This window comes from Syngnathus scovelli, chromosome 1 (assembly GCF_024217435.2).
Source record: "Syngnathus scovelli strain Florida chromosome 1, RoL_Ssco_1.2, whole genome shotgun sequence".
NCBI lineage: Eukaryota > Metazoa > Chordata > Actinopteri > Syngnathiformes > Syngnathidae > Syngnathus > Syngnathus scovelli.
In genome coordinates, this window is record NC_090847.1 from 8,549,211 (window position 1) to 8,564,857 (window position 15,647).

Below are 15,647 nucleotides of genomic sequence, written 5' to 3' on the forward strand. Positions count from 1 at the left end.
GGCTAGCCTGTGATGGAACGGAGAATCCAGTCACCAAGTTCGTGATGGTTAAATAGTTCAATTCTAATTCGCTAAAATTAATTTTATTAGACTACTTATTTTAAATCATGTGCTTTAACACTTAGTAAATGCTATCAAGGACCAAATTGAAATGTCACTCACCTTTAGCTATACTTCACCAACCAGTAGCCATTTGGTTTATTCTGATATGAATAAAAACTCATTTACATCATTGCAGTGTGATTGTTATTCTATATTTTATTTGTAGAGCGTTTCAAATCACTTCACATATACGAGAATCAGACACTGAAAACTAAATTTAAAATAAAAATATTGTCAGTCAAAAGCCCAAGAGTTAAAACAAGTATGCAAATGAGTTTTAAAAATGGACAATGAAGCTTTCCTAACGTCGAAGGTAAGGTCATGCCAGTAGGATAGACCGCCAGCAGAAGCGGCTAAATCCTCTCCAATGGTCATTTGGTTGCTGCAATATAACCAGTCATTTAAATGGCCATATCAGACATAGCACATTGGCATCCAGTTATTACTATCATAAATGGCACACATTTTGTGATAGCTCTGCAACCTTTTAAATCATACATCAGTTTCATTAGTAATAAGATATCCTAGAGGGCAAGGTCATGATACATATTTGCCAACACAAGTGCAATGTAGACATCTTAAATCATGTGTGTGTTGATGAGTTGACAATTTACCTGTACACAAGCCTCATGCAAGATCCCTGACAGCTGAGTACTTTAGTCATGGTGTGAATTCTAGTTTACCCACAGTACTGATAAAAGCAAGACACCGCAGGGAATTGAACCCCATCCCGACAAAGTCAGGAGTGCCACCACCGGAGTCTTTTGCTTTTTGTTCTTACTGTATTGTGGGCAAAAGCAAAACCTGGAGGAACAAAGCAAGGAGCTTGTTCCTCCAGGAAAAGAAAACCCATGACGACCTGGCCACTATGTGATCTTGTCACCGCACAGGTTAAGTCTGGACACGAAGCTGAAACTAGAAGACAACTTGTTGCCCCGCACCCCAGCATTTCCCGCAACTATAATGTATGGTGGGGTGATTCAAGAGGATCCCTTCATTACATGTGATACCAGCATCTCAGGTGGTACGCAAAGCCCATTTTCCCCTCATGAACGATACTGGACACTCCTGGTCGAATGAACTGTCAAAGCTGTTGTAAGGGGGGAAAAACAGACAATTTGAGGCTCCCCACCCCCTCCCCTCCCATATATACACCCCAAAACATACCAATGTAAGGTTTTCATTTACCACCACCAGGCGAAACCACATTAATGGCCAGCTACTCTCCCGCAGTGAAGCACAATTTCAAAACTAGGAAGGCAGAATCAAGGCATCCGACGGCTTGGCGCAGAGGTTTAAGATGTGAGCCTTGAGTGATTAATGCTGAAAAACATCCTGAAAAGACAAGATTGTTGTGCCCACCCCACAAACTCCCAAAGCTTGGCATTGTAACTAAACATAACGCACAAAGTACAAACAGGTTATGCAGAGCTGATGTACATGCAGCAAAGGTAGTTACACTTTAAAGCCATAGCATGGAGAGTAAGAATTGAAATTACTTAACTTTCAACATACAAATGATGCGTATGGGGGGGGGGGGGGGGGGGGGTAAACTTGCAGCTGTTGATCTAAGTGACTGGATTCTCCGTTCCATCACAGGCTAGCCCATCCCAGGTGCCAAATAGAAAATGTGTTTGGAAATTTGACCTGAGAAACCAAACGGAAAGAAGCGCACACACACACACACGAAGAGAAAGAGCAGGGCTTCTGCGAAGGATGTCGGCTTTAAGCTCAAGCGCACAAAGGGTTGATATGTCATTCAGGGGCTACAAATTCATCGACGGCTTCCACAGATGACTTTGCATTCAGAGGCGGGCAGGCGAGGTCGGAGTGGACAGACGAAAACAATCTGAAACAGAGTGATCTACACAACACCCAGCACAGAAAACTCAAAATTTCTACTCATCTTAAGTTTTAAGATGTGAAGCAAGGGTGCCCATTGGCCAAAGAGGAATTCTCTAGTAAAGCATTGTTATTCATTTGAGGTTAACATAAAGCCAGTTCCAAGATGTCTTTGTCTACAGCTGTTTGGACAAACAAGATTGACATCTTACTAGTCTCCTGGTCAGATGACATCTTTTCTGCACGAGTGTCACAACCTGAGCTCTGCAAAGAGAAGCGCAGGACACGAACAACCATAACCAGTGCTAATTTAAGTGCAACACATTTGCATTGCATTCAAATCTAGTTCAAGCTGCACAATGCACAGCTTTTCTCAGCTACACAATGTTCTACTTCACACAGTTGCGTGATGGCTGACATCTCTATTTCAAGGCATAGAGACTTGCCACTTGCACCGTTGCGCAAGGGCATGTAGCTGAGGACTAAATGAGACTACATTAAAACCTGACAATGTGACTGTTGATTTCATAGGTCAGCAAGAATCTTGCGTTGTCAAGGGAGTACACATTCCTCCTTTGATGAGTGCTCTGTAGAATTAGAGACGGACAAAACAACCCCTACAACCCTCACAAGTCCCATGTTTAAAAAAAAAAAAAAAATCGTAGAACTGACTATTGTTATCCTTGCCCGAATGCTTTACTGCAGATATGACAATCAAGGCCCATCAAATGTGTATCTCAGCACAAGACAAAGCAATGCTATGTATCAAGTTACGTATAGCAAGTTGCTTTTGAGAGGGCGGCCTTGCCCATTGGGCATACGGAACCCATCAGCAGGTTTTAGGAATTTAGCTGCTTTCCAACATCAATATTTGATGGAATCCACTTATCTGCCTTCAATTTCCACTTTGAAAGGGAGCACTCAAGCCCTGGTCACATCCATGTGCTACAAAGCTCCAAGCTTAAATACCTGAAAAGCACAAAAAGAGCTCCCCCACAAAAGCCCCCCAAAGAACAAATGCATACCAATACTGTATTCAATCGCAACAAGCTATGCATTTATTATGCAGGTAGAAAAGAATCCTTTACAAATAGTTCACTCATTGTATTATCAATACAAAGTATGTCAACTAATTGCAAAGGAATTGCAATGGAGGAATTTTACCAGACAATGAAAGTTAAAAATGGATACACTTAATGGCCTTACGTGATGCTCGAAGCGCAAGGAACGTGTACATACAATGAGTTAGGAGACTTCCAGGCGGTCGCGGGTATTGGAAAAGCGCACAGGACACGGCACACTGAAAAATGCAAAGGAAAAGGCCTCCCCCACAGGACCCCACCCAAATACACAGCAGTGCAAGCTACAAATTGTTACGTATATTTTTCCTACAGTAATTAAATACCGCATTTGTGAACGCGAAGAATTTCCACCTTATTCTTAGATGTGTGGAGACGTAGGCTTGGCTGTAGCTTACCGAAGGGCTGGTAAAAGTTATCTGCAAAAGTAACAAAGACACAGCCCCATACCCAACCCACAGCAGCATGCGTGTACAGAATTGCAATGACTTAGTAAAGAGACTTTTACCACATTCCAAATGTGCTCTGGCTACACCAGGTTGACTACATTAGAGGCTGCTATCCTGCGAGGAAAACTGTCCACTTGAATGCTGTGTGGTTGGCACACCGAGTTGATTCGTATTCAAGCCATTGCGATGGGAAACTTGAAAGCTGTGAAGTCTGGGAAGAGACTGGTTAACACCCCCCCTTCCCTCCCCATGCAAAAACGTGTACAAGATACCCAATTAGACAAACTTCACGTAGTGCTAGCGAACAAAGGACTGCCTCTCCCGCTGGCTGGGTGAACTACTTGTGATCGCAGGGAGTAGAGAATTCCAATAAGGCGCTGCTCTCGCCACACTACCAAGGTACTCGTCCCAGTGGACACCACCATGCCGAGTCAGCACGCAACAGGAATGATGATCAAGGTACGCAACACTTTATAGATAGCCTGGAAAAGGGAAGACAAAGCTGTACGAGACAATGGTCCTATAGAAAGGTTTGTGTATTAAAAAGGGCCTGTTACAGATACCTCTACCATCATACAAACCAACGCCTTTGTGATTAACCCGTAGCATGAAGATGTTTGGGCCCTGTTCAACCCGCTTGGCTGGCTGGCTGGCTTGCTCTGGATCAGCTGAACCGCTTCAATGATGAACCTTTGACGCTACCCTGCCACTGGCTCCATCTGGTGGCTGCTGCTGTCTGCTCTTTTGGACCCCTCTGATCCCAACACGCGCTCTGGTTCTGCTCTGCCTGGTTCGCCCTCTGGTCGGAACACACGCACTGGTCCTGTCCTGCCTGGTTCGCCCTCTGGTCCCAACACGCTCCCACTTCGTCATCCCTGCGTCGGCCTCACTCGTCGCTGATCCCACGATCTTCTAAAGGCTAAGTCCATCTTCCTCGCAACAACTAAGTCCATTTTCCTCTCGACAACTAAGTTCATTCGTCCAAATAAACTGAGTCCATCGGGCCAAAAAAGTAAAAAAAAAATAAAATAAAAAATCTTCAATATTGAGCAACTAATCTTACAACTTAATTTCTGCATTTTCAAAAAAAAAAATCCTTGAAGTCACAAAACAGCTTCATCCAAGCAACTCAACATTTTCAGTACTGATGTGGCAAAAAAATGTGACTTTTGAAATTCATAGCCTCATCTACAAAAAGTATTTTACATGGCTTGTTGCAGTACCTACAAGTACAGGCTACCATGTTTTTTAAATTATGCTGGCTCGCATTTTTCCCCCCATCAGTGGGATGACTCATCAGATTTTAGCATTTGCCTTCGGAACTAGCTTGTTAGTAGCACAAACGAGTGTCTGATTGTTGGCTGACACACTGACTACTATTGTAATCCAAATAAACAAGTAACATAATTAACAAGGACATCGTAAAAAGACTAGCAACCTTTGGTCACAGTTTCAATAACCAACTATTGTCCTTGATCGCTATCAAGAGTCGAGACTTAAGGGGAAAAAAGGGGGGTGAAAAATATCTGCGCCACTGACGTCGGTAAATGGAAGATGGAACACATACACGTAGTCCAAACCATCCAATGAAACTAGTTATAGGTCTTACGTCACGGCGGCCATTTTGCAAAAACAACGGTTATATAAATGAGACCGTAATACATTTTCAGGCTATTTAAAAAAATAAGCAGTTTATGGTAAAACGAGTAAAAATGCAACTTTGGCAGCAACTCAGCCATCAAGTGAAAGGCTGGCCAACTTTACAACCGCTAAGTTACGAAAAAGTTCAATTGTACTATGAATTGATAAAGGCCAGCTTGTTTTACGGTGAGCTAAAAGAGCCATTTTTTGAGTTAAGTCTGTTCAAACGGCGAATAAACACTGATAAAAGACCGGAGACAAGATGCCAACTACCGTTCATTTACTGCCCGAACAACAGAAGTCCTACATTACATTCTACGTAATTCTAAGCCGCTTTCCGCATTCTTTAACAAAAGAATGTCACAAAAAAAATAATCTAAATGACAAAAAGAACGGTTTCACCTGTGCAGCCGCAAGGAAAGCGTATGAAGATTCGAAGCAATGTGACTCGAAGTAAAATGGCGGTCATTTTATACGCTTCGAGTGGTTCGGTCACGGGTAGGGCTACGTATTCATGCGACACAAAAAGTAGTTCTGGTTGCAACATATACTTGCTTAGGCCTAACAAAACGTTTGTATGCATGTTCTGTCTATAATTCTTGAGTAAATAAATGCTAAGTAAATAAACAGATTTGTCAAAGCCGATTGTTAGGATTAAAGTACATCTGGGTTTAGCGCATGAAAAAGGGGTTGATTTGTGTGTTTAATAATTAATTAAATTTTGTACTACAGTAATTAAGTAATTAAAGTAAAAAAAAAGGTTATTTTTTGTAAAGCTAGTTACTCCAGTTCTCTCGGACCAATTTTAAATTTGAAACAAAACAGCTGACGTCAGAGTCAACGGTCGTGCGGAGTAATATTACTGAAGCTTCGAGCATGACACTGGGTCTACTTCCCTTTTACTGCAGTTGATACGCCTTTGTCGTCGAAACAATGTCAAATAGCCAGGTCATCAAATGTTATTTGTGCCAAAGCCATGAACTATTTATCCTGTGCTTTTCGGTGAATATCATTTACCCTATGTACGTTTGTCGCACAGTCGTATACACGTAATTGTAATCTCACACTGGTCGGTTATTTTAGCTGCAGTAGTCATCAATACTTTCTTGATGAATCTGGGATTACGTGTCCAATTCTAAAACGGATGTATGGAAATAAACCACATATTTCTAGAAACATCTAGAATGAACCGGAATGGAAAATTACCAGTGACGTGGGAAGGGAGCAAGCAAGATGCCAAATACAGCTGGTCGTGTCCAGAAAAAAACCCGTTGAGAATTCCGTGAAAAATGTAATACCAAGCAGTTGATTTACCTAATACGTCAACCTACGCCGAGCTGTCAATGTCATTCTCTTTATGAGCTTTCCTGTGATAAATCTTTGTCACAAAGCTTCTGATGTGTATTCGTACGTCAAACACCGTTGGCGTTGTTTTATCAAAAGAATTAAAGCAACACGCAAACACGGTATTCCGTCAAAATATCAGGAACGTGTGGCGTTTTTCTTAAACGAGTAGCATACGTCAAATCACCCAATATGATATATCATGCCAAACAGTTTTCTTTGTTGACCAGGAGGGGGAGCAGCGTGAGCGTGACTCCATGGTTTCAGTCACGTCTCTCACGCACATGGTTTATCAGTAGCCCATCCCCCCAACTCTGACGTGCAGATTCGCAGGCTACTCTCTCCACTAGGCCGGTTATGTCTGGGCAAAATTCGTTCATTTACACTTCCCTCATCATGAATCACCGGCCCGGGGCAGTGATCAAACACATACCGGGTTTGTCCTATCACAATGAACGAATTAATGAGTGGGCTGTTGAACAGGATGCAGTCAATCCACATTCACGTGACAACTAAGCAAAATAAAGAAAGGGCTCATTTGGATTTACTTGTGTTAATAGAAGTATTTATGAAGGAGACAACTGTATTTGACTGTGTAATAATCTTTAAAACACAATTATTAAACAAAAGTGAAAACAACAATTTTGTCTGCATTATTTTAGTTGTCATTCAGTGATATTTTTGGAGTACCTATACACGTTTTTCAGGTATCATTTGGAATAGGGTTGTAACAAACAACAACAAAATATATGAATAAAATAGGCACAACAGATGTTTGAGCTGGACAAATGTTTTATTTCTGGTCATTAAAACAATGGCACCTGAAATGTCCTCCAGTTTTAAATGACTATTAAATCAAATGCTGCCAAATGTGTTCTACCATGAGTTAAAAGTCGAAGGCTGGCCCATGCCCTGCAGGGTTATGTAGTTTAGGATGGATCCTTGACATGAATGGGTCAATTTAGAACAATAATCGCAAGGGTACAAAAGCTACAGGTAAAAGCAAGTTACGTACATCAATTTGCTTATTGTATCCTGGTTAGATCATTTTTCCAAAAGTCCAACATCGATTAGCTCTTCGATTGAGTGCCCTCTTTTAGCCAAGCCAATGAGCTCCCAGTTACGTCAGGCATGATGCCACCATGTGTCCACTATGTGCTCAAAAGCTGTTATTCCATTCCTCTGCAGTCAGACAATAGAGACAAACCTATCTACAGTAGGTAGACACACAATCCGAGAAACTGGGCCTTTACTAAAACGACAATAGAGCTTGAGGTCTGTAACGCTGAAGACGAAACCATTTGGTGCGGAGCAAAAATTTGCAGCTGACATACAGGTTACAGAACTAACAGTTACTTGTGAGAAACTGGAGCTTCGGAGCAGTCGAAGCCCTAATCACCATCAGTGGCCTGTGTACAGTCAATTCAAACAAGGCGACATTAATAGCCTACCACCAGGGAAGAGACAGGTGATGGAGAAGTTTTTTAGGCCTGTTCACAGCCCCTCTGAACCGGCGGAGATGAAGCTGCGGAAGCACCACCATCCTCTTCGCGAAGATCCAGAGTCACACAGGTAGGATACTTGTACAGACTTAAAAATGATGATTATTGTTTGTGAAATATTGTAGGAGACAGTCAAGGATAAATCTTCTGTGATGTTCTTATATATTGAGATGCTTTAGAGTGAGCACCACTCTAACAGTTTATAGGCACTGCAGTCGACCAGGCCAGCATGTGCCCGACCGCTTGCCCAAAGTCAGCTGGCACCAGCTCACTTGCAACCCCAAAGAGGACAAAATGGATTTTTGGATTGATGGATAAATGGAGGGATGGTGAAGTATGTTAAAGCTCAGTTAACAATGTGTTTGTGCCATAGGTATAAGCTGTTTGATGATGCTGATAGAAATTCAGAAAAAAAACAAGGGCACCACCACCATCGGCATGGTCACTACCTCCGAGGCAACCCTCGAACCGTCACCCATCATTATCATCATCAAATGCATCAACCTCCCCAAACTGATGAGGATGAAATACTTGACCACAATACTCCTGTAACTCTGGCCCAAGCTTCTTCCTCCTCTCTCTCTTCATCCTCTTCCTCCATTTCTTCATCGTCTTGGTTCACGGAGGCAAGTGCAAACGAACCTTTCTGTCTCCGCCACACTGAGCGTCCACAGCATTCTTTGTCCTGCTCCAATATTGCGGACGTTCGCAGGGCTTTTCAGGAAGACGACAGCAGCGAGCCTATTATCTTTGCCACGGTCACACATGGCGGCAATGGCAGTGGTGTTGCTGTTCCCATACATGGCAGCACAAAACAGAGAGGGAGGGGTGATTTTTCGCCCCTTGACCGAAGTCATAGCAGAAGTGAGGAAGGCCTCCTAAAGGGTAATGAAGGCCACGATGGCAGGAAACAATCCAAGGCACCAAATAGTGGGAGTCTGTACAAGACTTTGAGTTTGAATCAAAGCCTGACTTTCAGTGACGAAGACCTTTTAGGAGATTCTAGGGGCCCAAAGAGAGCCGTGTCATCCAGCCAGCTTCCAAGCAAAGGAATCCTGAAGAACAAGGAGCCTCATGCCGACATACGCAAAGCTAAATCGATGGAGGTGATATCCCCGAGAGTTCCCAAACAAAAGAATCCCGGTGCCGGTGGTCAGGGTCAGAAAGAGATTGCGCAAGCTGAGATGGAGCAAGCGAGGGCAAATTTCGTGCAGGGAAAGTTGCAATTCTCAGCTTTCCTTGATGAGATAACAAAACAGGTGATAAGTCCGTCCTATCTCTCTATACTTGGGGTGAACAATAACAAAGTTACCGGCAAGCCCTGTGCACCAACTCAAACGCTTGATCCTGTCAAACCTGAACTCCCACCTAAGCAGCATAGGAAAAGTTCTGGTGAGGAGAGGGAACAGCATCCTAAACAGCATAGCAGACAGGACAAAAGTGTTCGCAGCATCTCTCGAAAAGACTCAGATGGTTCCAATCCGGACAGACTTATTTCATATGCGGCTAGGAACTACCAGGGTAGCCCGCCGCCTCATCAGTTTGTCTACTCTTCCGCTCGAAATGCTCACCATGGAAGAAGCCGTAAAGACAAGAGACTGTCACCCATTGGGGGCTCTCTGACAGAGGACAGGTACGGCAGATGTGGTTCTCAACTAACCGACGGAACCAGCACCAGCCCTGAGTTGAGCCAGCCCAAATTGCGGCACCACTACAAGCAACAAAACCATTCCTTATATAGCCCACACTCCCAACACTTCCCTCAGCCTCAGCACGTGCAGACTGGTGCAATCCAACGTGGGCCAAACGCCTCACCGCCGCCCCCATCAGCTAAGGGTGCAAGAATGGGCCTCGGGTCTGAGTCTTCATCCAGTAAATCAGACTCATCCAGGACCCGAGATACAGCCTCCACCACTACCAGTCACAGCTCGGAGCAGAGCCGGCGTCACGATTCACTGCATGTGGGAAGCTCCAAAAAATGCAGAGTGAGTTTCTTTTAATTCTTTTGTAAAGTAACACAAAGTTGTAGTCTCATGACATGAATAAGACAACTGCATTTACAGTTGGAGTTAGAGTTCAGTTCAAATCAGAATACTTATGTCTTTTGCTCCTTTCTCAGGTGTGGCACTAATGTATCTGGGTCAATATGACCCGGAGGCGAGTTTTATTATACAAACCTGTCATGAACGCTTTTTTGTGTGTGTAATCCTGATCACTAGTAACAAAGGCAATACATTAACCTGTGTGTTTTGTTTGTGTCTCAGGAACTGGAGTAAGATCCACAGGTCACTTTGACCCGGGGGCATGTGTAATTATACTAGAGTAGCAAAGAAAAATGTTTTTGGGCGTAATCCTGCTACGTAAGAAAGCCAATGTATCATTTGCACTTTTGTCTTTATTTCTCATGAACAGCCATTTCTCAGGAACTGATTCAAATATTTTTGCTGAGTAATCTGTTTGTTTGTATGCAAGTTAATTGAGAATTTTTACATGTTTCGTTATAAGGGAGTATCCAAAAAAAGAGCCACTGTAAAATGTGTGTCCCTATTCATGGTATACGCTGCAGTATTTGCTGTCAGTACAAATTCATTTGCATATTGCACACTTCAACTAGCTTCTACAATTACGTCATTATACTGTATTCTGGAGGTCTGATGCGTCATACTTCCCAGGAAAAAAAAATCGGATGCCACCTTGATGATTTGTTAGACTAATTATAAAATGGCAAGCTAGTAAGGTCATGAATGCCTCATAGGGAATTGGGTAGGGTTACGTGCGCGCTGCAAATGGACTTGCTGCTCTCCCGTTGCCGAGGCAAAGAAGCTGAGTCACTCCGAGGGCGGTGTCGAATACCACATACTCTGAGTCATACCACGGCAATGCAGCAAAGTGCAGTGCTTTGAGGGGAAGCCTTTTAACTGATGATACATTCAAACTGTAAGCAAAAGTTGCTGTCCTTGCAATCACCACAATTTAGAAAATTGGTCACTGAGGTGGGTAAAAAAAAAAAAAAACATCTTAAGAGTTTGAGTTGTTTGGGCTGACTATAATTTAACAAAATATGCATGCCGATGTTACATGATTGCGTAAGATTGTGGAAACATTCTGCCCGGAAGAAAAGAACAAATTGATCTGTAAAGAGTCAATTACCAGGGGCAGTTTTGCCACAATCGATACAGGAAATGTCATGTCTCTCGTGATGAAGCATTGACCCCAACAATGTGCAATGCTCTCGTTGTATGCTCAACGAGGTCACATCAGAACAAAATTGATAGATGGCACGTTTTCATGTTTCTCATGTGGTTTTATTTACCCTTTTGTTTATTTGTTGAATGTTTTTGAATTAGTCTTGGCTGCAATTTATCTGTATTCAAACATTCTTAGCAATGTAAACAATTTTAAAGAAATACAGCAAATGTTACCTCATGTAACTTAATATTTTCTTCATCATTGCATTTCTATAGGACAGACTGTGTGATGCTGAGCAGCTTCAGTAAGTATTTTTCTCTTTTTATGTTGTGATAAATAGGATAGTCAGAAATCTATATCACCATACTATATCTATATTATTGTACATCTATTTTTTCTTTAAAATGCCACTTGTGGTAAACACAAAGATACACACCAAAATCAAACACATCTATAAAATGCCATCTTTTGTTTTGTGTGTTCAGGGTACTACAGGAGGAGAATACTGATCTTCACCAGAACTTGCTGCAGACAGTGGTCTGCATTGAAAGTCTAGAGTCAGAGCTGCAGAGGACCAGGGATGAGCTCAGCATTGTTAAAGACAAATATAAAAGGTTTGGAATATTAAACCTACAAACGTTTATAATGTGGAGGATTATATCAATGCGTACCCAGTGAAGTGTCCGGTGAGTGCCAATCTCTTATGTCACGCTCAATGCCTGTCACATGTGAAGCAATGTGATCCTCACTACTGCAGAGCAGTAAGTACTCTGGGCTCACGTTGATTCCACGAATAGTCATAGCAGCTCGTGTCCCCTGGTGATCAATCAACATCTCGTCATCCTGTGACTGGGCATAACAGTTACTATTGATTCATCGATCCATGGAACACAGTGAATAATTGTACAAGGCATTTGCCCCAATGCGTTTTGTTTTATGTTTGGAGCCGATTGTGACATTTATGTGACCCTTTTCCCTTCAGCGTAGGTCAGTGTACAAATACTTTGTTTCTGTATCTGGTATCATCATACATGAGTTGAATCAGTATTTCTTTAACCACAGTCCTTTCTTTGTTTTTGTTTTCCAAACAAGTGTCTGTACTTCTACTTACAGACTACAGAGCATGAGCACTTCTGCCAATTGCTTTGCCCTATGCTAACTTCATGCGTGATCTATTATGTCACTTCACACCCATGAGCGACTGTCTAACTATAGTGAATCTCGGCCCTACAATTGTTAAATATATTTATTAACATACAACTAAAACATGTTTCACTAACAGCCTGGAGCAAAAAGGCTGTCTGCTCACACTGAGCACAAGCTTTTGAGTATATTTAACTTTCTTCTTTGAGACAATTGGGACAATTTGAGACAATCTTTGACCCAACAACTGTGCTTGTGTGCAAAATCTAAGATGGGGAATAGGAGTGTCAAATAAAAATTGTTTCTTGATTGTTTCTGACTTGCAGCCTACTGGAGACACACACTGCCACCAGGCAGGCTAATAATCTGCTGGGGGAACATTTGCACATTGCGGTGAGAAAACCTGCAAGGCAAGAATAACACAAGGGACCCTTTTCTTGCTTTTTGAAACGCTGCTTTGTCAAGCAAAGCGGCTGTTCCCTTCTGAATGTGTCTCTCTCCCTCCCCCCTGCCCCTCTGTACACAGTCGGAGAGTATGAGCAGCAGTGAGAGGAAGTACCTTCTCAATCGCGTGTCTCAGCTGAGGTCTGAGTTGGAGGGCGCTCACAGGACAGTTGCTGCGCTGGAGAACATTAATGTGAGCATGCTTCCCTCTAGTGGACAATGAGCAAACAAGCACGCATTCTTAACGAGCGCTGTATAAAAAGATCCATGCTCAGTTTTGATCAACAGATTCGACACTGTCAAACATTATGTTTAGAGGTCAAATGTTTCTAATGTTTATTCCTGATTATTCATTTTAAATACACTTAAATTAAAGAGGATTAGCCTATTTTCTTAAAAAAAAAAACATATTGCTTTAAGTAAAGGGACATTTAATTTGACACGTTACTTAACCTCCTGCAATCCGAAATGAGAATGACAAACAATGCATTAAAGCAGTGGTCCCCAACCTTTTTTTGCGCCGGTGGTTGGGGACATTAAAGGACATTTCCTCTTCCTCCATTTTCAATGCATGTCTCACTTTCAGCTGCCGTGTCTGATCAAAGATTTACTGGATAAGCACTTTAACTCAGCTGAGACCGTGCAGAAGATTGAAACACCTTCTTCTATTGGCAACCATACAACCAGCTCCCCACCGGCACTCAAGCCAGCTCACCTTCCTAAATTGGAGGGAGCGGCACACAGCTACAGCTGGTTAACAATGTCGGACACTGCTACAGCCTTTGTTCCCTTCAAACAGGAAGTGCCCAAAACAGGTCAAATCTCCCCCCAAGGCGTTCCCCCGTCCAGCAACAGCCCACCTTTTTCAGTGGAGGACATGAGCACCGCCATCTATCAGAAAATAGTAGCCGATTACACTGCCAAACCTCAAAGGAACCTACAGCAGTCCTCCCAGGGTGTAAAATACACTGACATCCCTCTTAAGCCTCAGCAGCTCCACCATGCTGACCGCATGGCTGAAAAGGGAGAGGTATTGGTGACGCTTTTGGAGCAGGACGCTGCGAATGTGACCTCCATGTCTGCCCAGCAGATCCTAGATGAGTTTATGCAGCAGCTGCACACCCATGAGAGGGTTGGTGAAGGGAAGGAGCACGAGTAGTTGGCAGTGGGAGCCGAGCCAAAAAGGCATGGGCCAGAGCGACGGCAACACACGATGATGGGAATTTAATGTCACTGCCAGAAACAAAGTTGCTGAGCATTTGTGTTTATGCTTCATCTGTCTTGGAAATGCCAGTGGATTATATTGCAAGATTGTTTGTATTGATTTATATTGTATTACTTGCCTTGTGTTTTATTAGTTCTTATAATTGACCAGAATGAGACAAGGTTTAATTCAGTTATTACACTGCACAGAGGGATTGACTTTCACCTCAAGTAACTTTTCAGTAAATCTACTAATATTACTCAAAACGTATAAAATAATGAATGGTATTTGCAAATAATGTATCTTTTAAATAATGCTTGATTAATAATAATAATAATAATAATAATAATAATAATATGTATATTTTAGTGTAGTTATTTCTTGTTTTTTGTTAGAGTAGTGGAAATAACTCTGGTAATTAATGAATTGGAAATGTAACATTGATTTCATTTTTTGTTTATGTCAATTATAAATTTTGTTAGGAAAAGTTAAGAAAATGATTGGAATTTTCAAAAAGACCACTTTTGTTATGACGATTAAAACGAGCTGACGGTATTATATGAGTAAAACGATCTGTGGATGGAAGAAAAAATCAGTCCTCTTGCTCTGACCTGTTAGCTTGAGCTTCAGAAGCTTTGCTGAAACCTGCAGAATAGCAATTTCTAGAAAATCCCTCATTTTGCCATCAGCTGGACATGACACTGGCGAACAGAAGCAGAGTGAAGAAGCAGCAAAAGTGAAAAAGAAGGAATTGGATAGATTCTTACTTAAAATACTGTTAGTGTTAGTGTAACACTTGCTCCCGAATAAGATACTTTTCTGGGGTAATGAGGTAAGCGTGACGCCATGGTGGTGAGCATGCCTATGAGTGCACAAGTCACTTTATCAATCACACTTTTTGTCTCTGAATAGTTGTTTTTCCTCATGCAAGGTAATTTCTTGCAAACAAAATGAGAGGCACAACATCCATACAGAAGAAGAAAGCTAATATTTATCACAGATAATTGAACTCATGTACTACTGATAGTAGTAAACTGACATTTTTAAGGAATATGACTAAAAGTGATTTTATGCAATAACGTGTAAATACAATATTATATCGGTGTAAGTTATTTGGATTTTGGAAAAAATGATGTTATTTCAATCTGCATACCCCAGTCCTAATTTGTCACCATCAATACACATTGCATGTCACTTCAGAATGTACCACCGTATTTCTGCTTTAATAACAAAACTAGTGTAATCATGCCATTGCTTATTCTCTGTGCACAAATTTGTAGTTTGGGCTTTCCAAGACTTTTCCTGTTGATGTCTTATAAGGGTAGGATTTTGAATTGAATCATCCCTATTTCATTATTCATATTTCATATGAATAAAAGTGTGTGATGTTACTTTTTGAGTCATTTCTTTCTGTTTGGGCAGTATTGAAAAGTGTTTGGCAACAACCTGACTTCAATGCATTTACAACTATATTTGTCCTGTGCAGAGTCACGGGGCGTCGTCTTACAAAAGCAAGCACAGCTCCAGAATTTCCAGGGGAGCTTGAGCAATACACACCATATATTTTTTTAATATAAATATATTCTAGAAATAAATCAAATAAAATGCCAGAGGCGTTTTGCTGAGGATACACAGATTTCTGATGGGGCTGTTACAATCCCAGCTCTGGTGTGGTGCTATCCCAGAATTTTGATTTAGCCAAATTTAC

At 41.8% G+C, this 15,647-nt stretch overlaps 1 protein-coding gene across 1 annotated transcript; it reads left to right on the forward strand.

The window, feature by feature from the left end:
• Positions 1-7,645: 7,645 nt before the first annotated feature.
• On the forward strand, positions 7,646-15,330 carry si:ch211-276i12.4 (uncharacterized). The gene is made up of 7 exons (XM_049750042.2): positions 7,646-8,029; positions 8,333-9,944; positions 11,424-11,452; positions 11,634-11,762; positions 12,618-12,684; positions 12,818-12,928; positions 13,322-15,330. Exons 1-7 carry the CDS (start codon positions 7,929-7,931, stop codon positions 13,892-13,894), a joined length of 2,622 nt encoding a protein of 873 aa, XP_049605999.1. The 5' UTR covers positions 7,646-7,928; the 3' UTR covers positions 13,895-15,330.
• Positions 15,331-15,647: the final 317 nt, after the last annotated feature.

Bases quoted from the DNA above. Each gene is read 5' to 3' on its own strand.
- si:ch211-276i12.4 (XM_049750042.2), top strand. From the start codon at position 7,929: ATGGAGAAGTTTTTTAGGCCTGTTCACAGCCCCTCTGAACCGGCGGAG. The intron at 9,945-11,423 runs GTGAGTTTCTTT...GCATTTCTATAG, and splicing joins GAAGCTCCAAAAAATGCAGA to GACAGACTGTGTGATGCTGA. The intron at 12,929-13,321 runs GTGAGCATGCTT...TCTCACTTTCAG, and splicing joins CTGCGCTGGAGAACATTAAT to CTGCCGTGTCTGATCAAAGA.